Source organism: Leptonotus elevatus, chromosome 1 (assembly GCF_054856555.1).
Source record: "Leptonotus elevatus isolate MCC_2025b chromosome 1, RoL_Lele_1.0, whole genome shotgun sequence".
NCBI classification, from domain to species: Eukaryota; Metazoa; Chordata; class Actinopteri; order Syngnathiformes; family Syngnathidae; genus Leptonotus; species Leptonotus elevatus.
The window spans coordinates 14644342-14656679 of NC_141239.1; the positions used below are offsets into that span (position 1 = coordinate 14644342).

The 12338-nt window shown below is 41.0% G+C and overlaps 1 protein-coding gene across 1 annotated transcript; it reads left to right on the forward strand.

The window, feature by feature from the left end:
• Positions 1-463: 463 nt before the first annotated feature.
• On the forward strand, positions 464-6735 carry stap2a (signal transducing adaptor family member 2a). The gene is made up of 11 exons (XM_086081033.1): positions 464-712; positions 1318-1389; positions 1466-1585; positions 3194-3250; positions 3328-3479; positions 3651-3782; positions 4213-4282; positions 4491-4593; positions 4675-4770; positions 4832-4969; positions 5902-6735. Exons 1-11 carry the CDS (start codon positions 605-607, stop codon positions 5955-5957), a joined length of 1104 nt encoding a protein of 367 aa, XP_085937159.1. The 5' UTR covers positions 464-604; the 3' UTR covers positions 5958-6735.
• The last annotated feature ends 5603 nt before the right edge of the window (positions 6736-12338 follow it).

Genomic DNA, 12338 nt, shown 5'->3' on the forward strand with positions numbered 1-12338 from the left:
CATACTGACTTTTTTTTTGTTGTTTAAATTTTAGGGCTACAAGTAGAATATTTAAGGATGCACACTGTTAATCGACTTGCAAAGTAAATATTCACTCTACTCATTTTCATTAAATTACTAATGAATGAGCTGAAGTGTCAGCAACAAAAAATAGTGACTAGTACTAACTAAAGTAATTTAATTTAAAAAAAATCACAGACACGAGTAGGTGAAAAAAAAATATTTATCTCAAATTTTCATAGAAAGATTCCACCATTTAGGGGCAGTCTGGACCCCTGTAAAAATATAGAAATGGAATGCTGAGACAAATAAATCATGCACTAATCTTCCCATTTTCTATATACTATATTATTAATTCTGTCTTCTATATACAGTTGTAGGTTGTCCACAAGACATATTTCCCTCAACCAATGTATAATCAGCACACATAGTGCCCCACACCCCCCTTCCTCATTTGTGTGACCTCCCACCAGACACAGCATGCTCCACCAGCCAGCTGTTGGCTTATTGCCACAGCACCATCTCATCGGGAGAAGGCGTGTCCCTTGCCCGGATTGCTCTGCGCGCCCCTTTGTCCTCTGGTGGTGCTCAGCCAGCGACAGTCATGGCGGCTGCACCCGTCAGGCAGCGCCCCGGACCGGGGGGGACCCGCGCGCAGCTCCCGCCCTGTTACTACGAAGGCTATCTGGAGAAGCGAGGACCCAAAGAAAAGGCACGTATGCTCGGCCGGGTTTCGTGCCGGTGTTTCCCCATTGAGCTGTCAACTTCCTTATCATGCGGGAATGGGCGAGGCGAGTGAACGTTAACCTGCAGGGATTTTCCTTTTGTTTCTTGTCTTGCCACCTCAGTTATGGCGTGCCTTCAGATCCGCTATTCAAGAAAACATCTGCTTAATTGTCTTCTGAATTCATTAAGTGCCGGGCGTTTTGTTGAATGGATCACACATCCGGTGTGCTGTCTTGGAGAATGTTGTAGCCATAGCAACAGACTGCTCACTGATGTGTGTGTTTATACTATCATTTAAGTTACATTGAAGTATTGAAGGAAGCATTTCTGAGCACGACGCTACCTATCCATCTATCCATGGTGGGGACACAAGGGGGGGATACCACACGCTCAGGGTCCCCCAGGCTCTCATTAAGATGTTTTTACTGCAGGCCAGTGCTTGTCATTTGAGACAGGCTCAGGTGCAGGCTAATGCAGTGGTCCTCTGACAGCAGCTGCTGCCCACCCACCATTGGTCTCATTGGCAGAAAATTAGATGGATGAAGAAAAAACACTAAACAGATGTTACACGTCTATTTTTCTTTGTTGCAGGCACCCAGGCGTCTGTGGACATGTCTGTGTGGGAATGCCTTGTATTTCTTCAATAATTCTAAGGACACTCATGTAAGTATGATGCAGTGGGTCAAGTCTCTTTGAGATTGAAACGTTATGTATGATTTTTGCATGTGCTGCATTGCAGTATGTAGAGAAGCTGGACCTCGGCGGGTTTGTGTCCCTGAAGGATGACTGCAGCCGAGACAGAAATTTGGAAGCAGCCAGACTCCTCTTGCGCATGAAGGACGGAGAAAGCAGAATAACGGTAATGTCCCTTAGCTTCCACACACGTATGCGCTCGACACACCCGTGGAATAGAGTGGACCTTGTAAAAACACAATGTTACAGTGGTGTCTTGACATAAAAGTTTAATGTTTCGTAACCACGCTGGGAACTCAAAACATTAGCATATTAAATCATCTTTACTTCGTTTAAATGAATGGGAATGCCATTTAATTGTTCCAGCCGACACACTAACAAAAACATTTAACGTGTAATAAAAATAGCACTATATGAAAAAACATGCAATTATCCATAATTAAATAGAATCTAAAGCGCTTAAGAGTTTCTGCCACAATTTTTGCTTGAATTCAATGTACACTCTGCTGCTTCTTTTGGTGTGCGTTCATTAATTGGCCCCACCTTAGTGTAATACAGTCATACAAATATACATGAAGGTGGTCGCTTGTCAGTAAACCGCAGTAACCTTAGTTGTTCTTCGCAGAGGATAAAGAATAAAATGTTGGCATGTACCTCCTAAATCGGCACTTTTCAGAAAACCCTGAAAATGGCTCATTTGTTCGACCATAAAGAGAGCAAGTCGTTTTCAACACTTTACACTGGTCAATCATTTGTAAAAAAATAAAATAACACCCACACGTGTGGGCTGACAGATTGTATAGATTTTGAAAAAAAATATGAAATTCACCAAATTGTGAGATAGGAGTTTGCCAGCGATATGAGTTCCGTAGGTCTATTGTTATATTATCTGTGTTGATCCACAGTTTACGTTATAAATAGCCGTTGCTATACTGCCAGCCATTTTACAAAATTTCCAATACCCATATGATATATACAGGTACACCAAATCTGCCAAATGACAGTATGGGGTAGATGCCACAGACTTTCGACTTCCGGGTTTAACACATCAGCACCGTTTCCGGCTACTACTGGCCGCGTTCCAACACTCGCACCCCCATTTCTCCCACGGGCACTCAAACTGTGTTTATTTCGTATCAAATGGGGCAATGATGTCACCTACTGGTGGTTGTGCATCAGTAAAGTGGTTTCCAAGTTTGAAATTTACAGTGGAGCAGAATCAGATTCAGAAAAAATTGACTTGTCATTGACAAGTATACTTTTTAAGGGCAGTGAATGAGTTAAAGGATGCTGATTTTGTCCATAGCATTTAGCCTTGTTTGTTAGCATTGAGCTAAATGGACTAAGGCACACGTATATGGTTGTTTTAAAGACGCATGAAATGATTTTTGTTTCATGTTAATTTGACAATAAACTTTAACTGGATTTGCTAATCCAGTATCCATCTCGAAAGCTTATTGAAGGAAATAATCAGCCACATCATGTGTTGAAAAGTGCAGCTGACGAGTTACTTGTATTTTAAGGTTGCAATTGTTGTATTAACTTCATGCAACTGTCAAAGGAGTAAAAAGAAAAGTTGTATTCTGTACGACACAACTAATATGAATAAGAACTACGCATCATTTAAAGATACCTGAAAGGTACTTGAGAGGGAGCAGGAACTTGGCCATTGCAGATTTGCTGACAAAAAATGTTCTTATTTGATTTGTTTAAATTTAAATGGACCTTTCTTGGGGTGTTACATATTGAAAGTCACTGTATGTTTTTTTCCCAGGCGCCCAACCTGGAATCACGGGAGCTGTGGAAGGGTTTCCTCTACTCTGTGATCGATGTAAACATCCGTTTTTCCATTTGACTATTTTTGTACAAGTCCCTCTGTAACATGTTTTCCCCTCCGTTATTTTATAGCTGAATGTACCATCGAGCCTAACGTTGCTGCCGGGCCAGCTCCAGATGCTGAAGGAGGTCGTGGACAAAGAAAGGTCCAGGCGGAGAAGTCGCACCCCTACACGAGCACCTCCTTCGCCTCTCTCTGTCCCTTTAGTGGGAGAGATCCCACCGTAGGTTTTCCCCATTTACATTACCATCACACTACTGTAGCATCTGTGAAGATTGAATGTGTGTGTGACTCAGGTTAAGGTCCCTGGACAAAAAAAAGAAAAGAAAATGAGAATCCCTGATCAAAAGTTTTGTCTGGTGTGTGTGTGTATGGTGTCGCTGTGTTTTCGCAGGTGTTTTCGCCCAGTGTCACGAACCGAGGCCGAAGTCCTCCTAGAGAGACACCCAGATTGTGGCAACATGTTGCTGCGTCCCGGAAGAGATGGATGCTCATTGGCTGTCACCACGCGACAGGACCTCAACGGGTAAACTGCACAAACATTAAAAGGGAAGTCAACCCCCAAAAATTATTGACAATAATATGTTCTATGCAGCCCCACTAGTCTAAATACGGTATTCTGGTTAATATTGCGTTAGTGGAATATGAATAAAGCAGCAAAATCCAGCAATTATGAAGAAATCAGGGGAGCTGTGATTGGTTATTGCCTGAGCCCTGAGCAACTGTGATGTCATCTTCAGTGGACAGCAAATTGGCAAAATGGCCGCCCCCGAGATGGATTAAAAAAAAATGGATTTTGCTTCATAACTCATATTCCACAAATGTGATATTAATCAGAATGTAGCGAGGCCACATATCATATATTATTGTCAAGAAATGTTGAAGGTTGACTTCCCATTTAACGATGAATTGAAACGTCTCAGCCCTTCAGATTTGTTTGTTTGTGCTCCATTCAGGTCAGTGTTCAGACATTATCGAGTAACACAGAGGGACCAGGGTGGCTATGTGATTGATGTGGAAAATCCAGTAAGTTAATTTCAATTGTGCAGTCCTTGCTGTAGGTCAGTCAGTGGTACTCATAGAAAAGATCAGGTAACGATCAATCAGGGCTCACCTGTTTTCTGGGTTTGGTCATGTGACGCTTGCAGCTCAGCCCTTGAGTACGAGAACCACTAATATCGATATATTGCATCCATCTTGTCGAGAAACTGAAGTTTTCCTTTCATTGCTGTAGATTCCCTGTGCAACACTTCATGATGTCATTAATGCCCTCGTGGACAAGACAGCTGGAACTCTTCAACCGTTTCTCCTAGAAGAACCTTATGAGGAGAATATTAGTGAGTTGGGGGGGGGGAGGGTTGCCTTGTGGTTCATTTTTTTCCTCTGGGTACCGTTATGGAATATTTTTGTGTCCTCAGCATATGTTTCTGCCAATGACGAGAATGGCGAAAGGATCCTACACACCGCCCCCACAAGCCCTCTGCCAAAAGCTCCTGCACTTCCCCCCAAGCAAGGTTTGTCTCAAAGCACTTCTCAGCAAGTATCCAATCATTTTATTTCTTATTTGAACTACAGTCGGTGCAGATCGTTGGCCCAGCAGCCCCCTGCCCCGCTCCCCTGCTCCGGACCGCCGCATCCTGACCTCGTCAGTGCCTGCCTCGCCCACCAACCCCATGAGACGACTCATCCTGTCACCTTCCCCTCTTGCACAGTGTAAGTGCTGCAGTCAGGTGGGATGCCTCAAAATATGAGTTTAAGTTGTTCCGTTGTTCCCTTCGCCACGTAGACGACGTTCGTTAGCTTGTCAAATGAGTTTCCCACTATCTGTTAGCTTTAAGCTAGCGGATTTAAAGGTAAGGTTATGTGTCATCTCTGCGATAACTTTGAAACTGTTGACTGTAATTTGCTATCCTGACAACTCTCAATGCTTCTGGGGAAATTTTCTTGTGACGATTGTGGCTTTCTCTTGCCTTTTCACTTCTCTCACAAAAGGCCAGCAACAATTTTGGCTGATTCCGACAGATTCTTTGTTGTTCTGGTGAACGCAGTCATTCCAAATCACGTCATTTGAGCATGTCTTGTTTGCCTCGAACGCTTTGAGGTCAGAACCGACACAATCCGGGATGATTCCGATTTCCCACATTCCTCGAACGCAGCATTTTTTTCCTCGGTCTAACGACGCTCTCCTCTCATTGAAATGCAAACAAACAAACACATTTTTATTTGTTAGCACCTTTCATCCTTGAAAAAGCAACACAATGTGCTTCACATAAATAAATAAAAAGCGAACAAACACAATGAAGATCAAAAACACAAACACCCCCGTTAGTAGTCTGTGGATTCCTGGAATACCCTACACCAAAGTAGGAGGAGTTAAAAGATCATTACGTTTAAACCATTGGACTTTGGATCATTTTTATTTGATTTGTGAGGATTATTTAGATTTGAAAATGTGATCAAATGTTGTTTGACTACTATAACAATATGCCTGGTTTGTATGCTAGTCACAGGCAAAAGCAATACACGCCATGGAAATAAAGCGCTGCATTGTGGAAATAGCAGAAATACACGGAAGTTCGGAATTGTCGATATCTGGCACAGTGTCTGAATGCTGAAAAGAAATGTATTTCTCACTCCTCTTGCAGCTCTCAACGAGGAGCTCAAAGTGAAGCTGGAGAAGAGACGAGCCAGTCAGGAGTGAAGAAGGTGCCAAACGCTTTCCCATCGCAGCTACGTATTCATCCTGTGCCTTGTAGGTGGAACACAAAAGGCTGCGTATCGTCGTCGCAGGTGTTGATGTCGAACTTTTGTTAAGATCGAGACCGGTGTGGGCACACTTGATACTTGAACCGCACAAAGTACTGTTTACTATCCCTGAGCACAAAACTTTTCCTCACAATGATGGCCTCGAGAAGTCCAACTAAAAATCTGACAAAATAGGGACAGCCAACTGAGCCTGGTGCTGGGTTTTTTTCTGAGCAAGCTGTTTTTGTGCTCAACTACTGGAGCTGCTAAAGGACATTTTTAACAAAACACAGCATTGATTAGAAAGATCAGTGCAACAACCTGTGAGAACAGGAACTTTAGTCTAGTGGTGTGGCCCTTTTTAAAATGACAGCAAAACACAAAAGATCTGTGTGGCCTTTAATTAATCACACAAAATAATTGGGCTGCGTCCCGTCCCGTCCCCTCACTGTGTCTGTGACTGAAAAGCGTCTCTATATGTTTTTGTTAGATGTCAAGGGCATTAAACTATTTTTTGCATGGGAGCAATTTGTCCCTGCAAAACTTTTTTCTACTACAAGTTGTTCAAGTGTTTAAAATGAAATTGACTGCGCTACAGCAACAGAAGAGTGAGGAAAATATAAATGATAATTGATTAATGATTCCAACTACTTTTTTTTCTTCTTCTTTTGTGTACTTTGAATTGCCTTGACAACTTTCTAACTTGTCCATATTAAACATCTTGGGTAACAGTTTTTATATAGTCGATACTTTATTTTACATTTCCCCTCAACATAACCAAACAGATGCTTCCTGTTACAGGTCAAGCCTGGCCCTTTAAGAGTAGTATGATGGCAAAGCAACAACAACAACAACAAAGAGCAATGATGATGATGAAGATGACATGTTTACTCCTGAGCTATCAGGGCGAAAAAAGAAACATATAGGGTAACAGTTTTTATATATATTATTTATATCTGATCTTCTATTATGTGTTAATCTTACAAAATTCGGGAACAAAATGCAACCTTAATTTGTTTCCCTCGAGTTTGTTTTAGCTTCACTCGAAATACACTCTTCTTCTTTGGCCGCTGCTGCTTAAGTGACGTAGTAGAAGAACATTTCACAGCAGAAGAAGAGTGCCTTTGAGTGTCAAGCAAAACAAGCTCAAGGGAAACAAACTAAGGTGGTATTTTGTTTTCCGACTTGTGCAAAATAAACACACAATGACAGGTCAGATAAAGACTCGATTTCTGTTTTTCAATGTCCAATTTTAAATGAGAAACAGAAACGGTTTGTTCCCGTTCAATGGAGACAGTAAGTAATACTGCCTCCCCGTGGACGGCGGAGGAACGGGCCTTAGACACATGTGAATACCTTGAGAGAGAGAGAGGGCGTGCGTGCGAGCGAAAATATCTTGCTTCAGCGTGATGTTTGTCTAAAAAATAAATGCGCGTGTGCAACGATCCACAAACGCACTTTCGACAACTTGCAAGCAAAAGGCATGGAAAATGCACGCACAAAATAAAAAAGACGTTTTTGTGAATCTGAAAAACACGTGAAAATCACAAATTAATTTGTGTGAATATTTTTTAGACAAATCTCTCTCCATAGTGGCGCGGTGCCACACTGCGGATTGTTCCACTGTTCAGTCTCTGTACCAGGTTAAGACTCTGGACAGGGGAAGAGGATTTAACATTGCCATCGACAGATCCGGGGAACAAACGAAGCAACGATAAAGTCAACAATTTGTGGATTATAACATAATCCACAAATTGACCTGACATATAATTATTCATTTTTATTTTTAGGTCCCTTGTTCTTCTGTGAATGGAACGTTTATTTTATGTAAACATAAAACATTTGATAACATCGCAAACATTTTTGTGTAATCTGTTACAAAACAAGTTTGTACTTTCTCCTTCAACTAGCGAGCAAAGGACAAATATGCCAATGCTTTGTTTGCCGTGTACGGTCGAAGGGAGCTGACATCTGAGAGCATCACTGCGCACGCGCTACGCGTCAGTTTGTCGAAGCCAAAGGATCGAGGCATACTAATTAAGTGGACTGACGTCCGTTATTCGCATTCAAATGGCTTTCAACTGTCATATCTCGTCCAATATTGGATAAATAAATATAATCCAACAGCCCGTCGAGGGGAACGGACGATACTTTAACATGCGCATTGTTGTTGGAGCCGGCATTTATTTGCCTGTGCACGATTTGTTTTAGTATGATGCTTTTATTGATCCTATATTTAAATGCAGCGTAACATGTCTACATTAAATATCTGTTTAAATATAGTCACAAAAATGCTTTGTCAGAGGTGAGAAAGGTTAATCATTTGCATTAAAGAGGAAATTTAGAGATGTTCCCCATCGGCCTGTTGGAAATAATTGGCAACAATATTTTGTGGCAGCATCAAATGTGACCACTTTGGCTTCTAAAATGGTTCTTGGGACAAGTTATCAAATAATAAAATAGCCTACTACTTGTGTACTCAAGTATTTTTTCAGGTGAAGGATAGGCTACTTCTATACTTGTCTTAATACTTCACCATTTCTGTGTTTTAGTTCTGGCAGTGATGTTTAAGGCCATCAAGGGCAAACAAAAGTGGATTTAAAAAAAAATTCGAGTTGAGCCACGGAAACATCAAAGTTGACAAAACAACTTGCCTGTTTTCCATGTCTCCCTCCATCAACACACCTGATTGAAGAACAAGATCGTTATCAGGCTTTTATGGAGCTTGCTGATTAGCTGATCAGTTGAGTCGCGCTGTGTTTGAGGAGGGAGACATGGAAAACAGGCAGGACAGAGGCTCTCGAGGACCAGGGTTCCCTAACCCTGCCCTAGATGAAAGTTTCCTGACACTCCAATCACTGAGGACGAGTAGAAGTGGGAGTTTCACAGCCAGCATCAACAATTTACTCCAATGGGATGTCAAGAGAGTAAATTTCGATGTATGGGTTTTTGGTGAGTTTGATGTTGCACAAACAGCTCGTATGACTTTATTAGCCATTGAAGCCTTTTTGAGCATTTCCAAAAATAGAAACAGCCACAGTTTGATTTTTTTTGCGTGTGTGCATATTTTTAACATAAATTTGATAACATTTATTCCAGAAAGTGTTGCAGCCGTGCCCAGCTACCATTGAGTTGCTACGTTGTGATGATGTCACGGCAATCATGGAAGTTGTCTTCCAGAACATTTGGCATTTTGGCTTCAAGTCCAAGATAATATTTTTGTTGTTATGCCAAATTCTCAAAATCTATATTTACTGTAAAAATATTTTTACTTTGTAAACATTTTTTTTTTTTTAATCGGTTTTACTTTTGTACTTGGTTACATTTCAGTTTTTTTTATTTATTAAGTAAACACATTCAACAATAATTTTATTTTTGGACAGAGTCTTTTGAATATGCATAAACTTGAGAAATACGTTTGTCACTTGTGCTTTTGTCAGTTGAGTACCAGGTGGATGGGATGTGACGTCATCAAGGGCGGCTACGTCGGATTAGTATATCCGGACAAATGGGCTCCAGGTGGAGCAGTGGTACTAGTGATGGGTCGATGAGGCGTCAGGAAACGGTTTGACACAATGACACTTTGTGTTAATATTGTGTCACTGAATACTGACACCTGCTGGACCTTAAATATCACTACAGGTAACCGAGGTGACTTTTTTTCCCCTTCTTCTTATAAACTTTATTCGAACAATAAACAGTACACAAAATATGTGAGAAAATTGAATACAAACAAATCAAACACAGAACACGCCAGGGAGTTTAAAAGCATATAGAAGCGAAACAAAATATAATCATTAATATAACAAAAAGAAAAAAAAATAAGAGTGCAAACAAAGTCACATGAATAAATGATAACGTTTACAGCATTTATATGTTTTCACAGCTTTTGGATACATACAAGTAGATAATGATGAAAAATACCTTTTTATGGATATAAAAAAAAACTCAATGAAGAATGGTTTCTTATGCATAAATTTGTAAACATTTTGCTAGAAGACTAATAAGGTTTATCACATAAAACTGTGCATGTCCTATTGTATTAATTTCTTCATTTAAATAAAAAATGTTTGGATGGATAGATACGGTGAAAAACAAGAGGAGTCATAATTCAGAATTGTCTAAGGAAGGAAGTTTGGTTTTAAAAATGAAAAACCTAACAACTAACTACATTAACTCTTTGACCGCCATAAACGTTATATAACGTTTAGTAAAAACCTACGGAGGGGCGCCGAGGACGTTAAAAGACGTTCACTATGTTTTTTTGTCTTTTTTTTTGGAAACGGGTGGAGGAAAGCCTTGGGCAGCTGTGCTGAAAGTATCAAGCAGATCTAGTTAGTATAATGACTCGTTTTGGCCCCTAGATGGCAGCGATGACTCTCTTTGGACAAGATTGGGTGGGCCGCCCACCGTGGGCGTCAGTAGAAGACGTGAGGCGGAGCTAGAGTGTTGAGGGGACAATGGCTGATGATGCAACAATGGCTGATGAAGCAACAATGGCGACCGGTTGCAAGCAGCTCACGCTTGAGCATTTTTTTCAAAGACGGAAAGCATTGATTAATACTAAAAAGCGCATTGATGTCGACGATGATGATGATGGTGACTTCGAGCTTGACGCCAAAGTTGGAAGCCTTGACGCGACCGTTATGATCACGTAGTAAGCCTCACCGGCTAGCGAGGCTAACGCCGGAAAACGCGGAGCACAACCGAATACAGACGGACGATGAAGAGTAGTCGAAAAGCATCGATCAATGCATTGATGATGATGACTCCCGAGGTTGACGCCGAAGTTGGAAGCGTTGACGCCAAAGTTGGAAGCATTGACGCGGCCGCTATGAATACGTAGTAAGCCTCACCGGCTAGCGAGGCTAACGCCAGAAAACGCGGAGCATAACCGAACACAGGCGGACGATCGGACGATGGAGAGTACCCCGAGTCCAATGCATATTCATCAGAGGAGCGGGTACAGTCTGATCACGGAGAAGACACTGGTTCTGGACTACGATGCCACCATGAATGGAGTGGATAAGATGGATCAGAACATCTACCACCCGGTAGGAACTGAAGGACATGAGGAAGCCACACGTAACACCACCGTAACGTAACCGTAACATGATCCTGATAGTAGACGTGATGTTCAACACACACTGCAGTATATACTTGCTATTCCCCGGAAAAAACGTCCGGCAAGAAAGTGCACGCGAAGGGGCAATCGCAGTGAAACTAATCTGTTGTGCAAATCATGTTGCGTCTCCTTGCACGCAGGGGAGTGTTTCACAAAAAGAAAAACTGTCGTTGAAACATCCACATATTTGTAAATAGCACCACAGTTGCACACATTTGTAAATAGTTTGCCAAATTGTTGTCAAATTGTTACACTGTTGAATGTAAATAAACGTATTTTGCTATCAAAAAACACTTTTTCATTCTTGGTGGTAGTGTTTTATAGAAGTAAAGCACTATTTAGGTGTTTGTGGCATCATTCATGGACAAAAAGAAGTGTCAAATTCACTAGAATGCATGAAATAATATCGTTTCACTAAAAGCTTGATTTCTCCGTATTTTGGTCCAAAACAGGCGAAATTGGGTCAAACTAACCATTTTCTATTGTTGATTACTAAAGAACGGAATAAGGTAGAAACAAACTTTTTTTTTCTGATGAAAGAATGAATGAAAGTCCAATCTTTCATTTGGTAGTACGTGTGTTTCCCTAGTCCAAACAGAACATTTTCTGTGGACCTTGAAAGATCAGTCAAAATGCTTAAATCGGCTGGCACCCACATATCCTCTTTTCTGAAAACGTCTGGCAGTCAAAGAGTTAATGAAACACATGGTATAAACAATTTAGTTAATAAAGTAACAATTTGATAAAATGCATTTTTCCAACAAGTCGAGCCCGTGATGAGTTTCTACCTCACCTTCACACGTGTTGTATTTATTTAATTATTTACTGCCATATTTGTATATATTTTTCTTTAAGATTGTGTGTAAATAAAAAAATTAAAATACATGGAGATTAAAGTCTCGTAGTGGGGATTCGAACCCAACCTCGATTAAGCGCAAGCAATCTGAGGCGCTTTCGTCGCCGCTCTTATTATTGAGCTAAACAGCGGCGGCACTTTGTACGTTGAATCACTTTATATAATGTGTATGGAAAGTGAAACCAAAATGGCAAATCAAAAGATTTTACCGTAATTTGATTCTACCGTGTAAAACAATCTTTTTTGCTTCTCCTTTCGGAATCCCTTTAACACTGACTTGAAGGGAATTATTGAGCCTCAAAATGTGTGAATCATTAGAGACGCGACCCGCTAACAGACGCGCTTTGGCACTTCCT

What these genes read in the sequence shown, in the direction of transcription:
- stap2a (XM_086081033.1), top strand. Translation starts at nt 605, where the DNA reads ATGGCGGCTGCACCCGTCAGGCAGCGCCCCGGACCGGGGGGGACCCGC. An exon ending in AGCGAGGACCCAAAGAAAAG is followed by an intron (nt 713 to 1,317) that starts GCACGTATGCTC and finishes TCTTTGTTGCAG; the next exon opens with GCACCCAGGCGTCTGTGGAC. An exon ending in ATAATTCTAAGGACACTCAT is followed by an intron (nt 1,390 to 1,465) that starts GTAAGTATGATG and finishes GCTGCATTGCAG; the next exon opens with TATGTAGAGAAGCTGGACCT.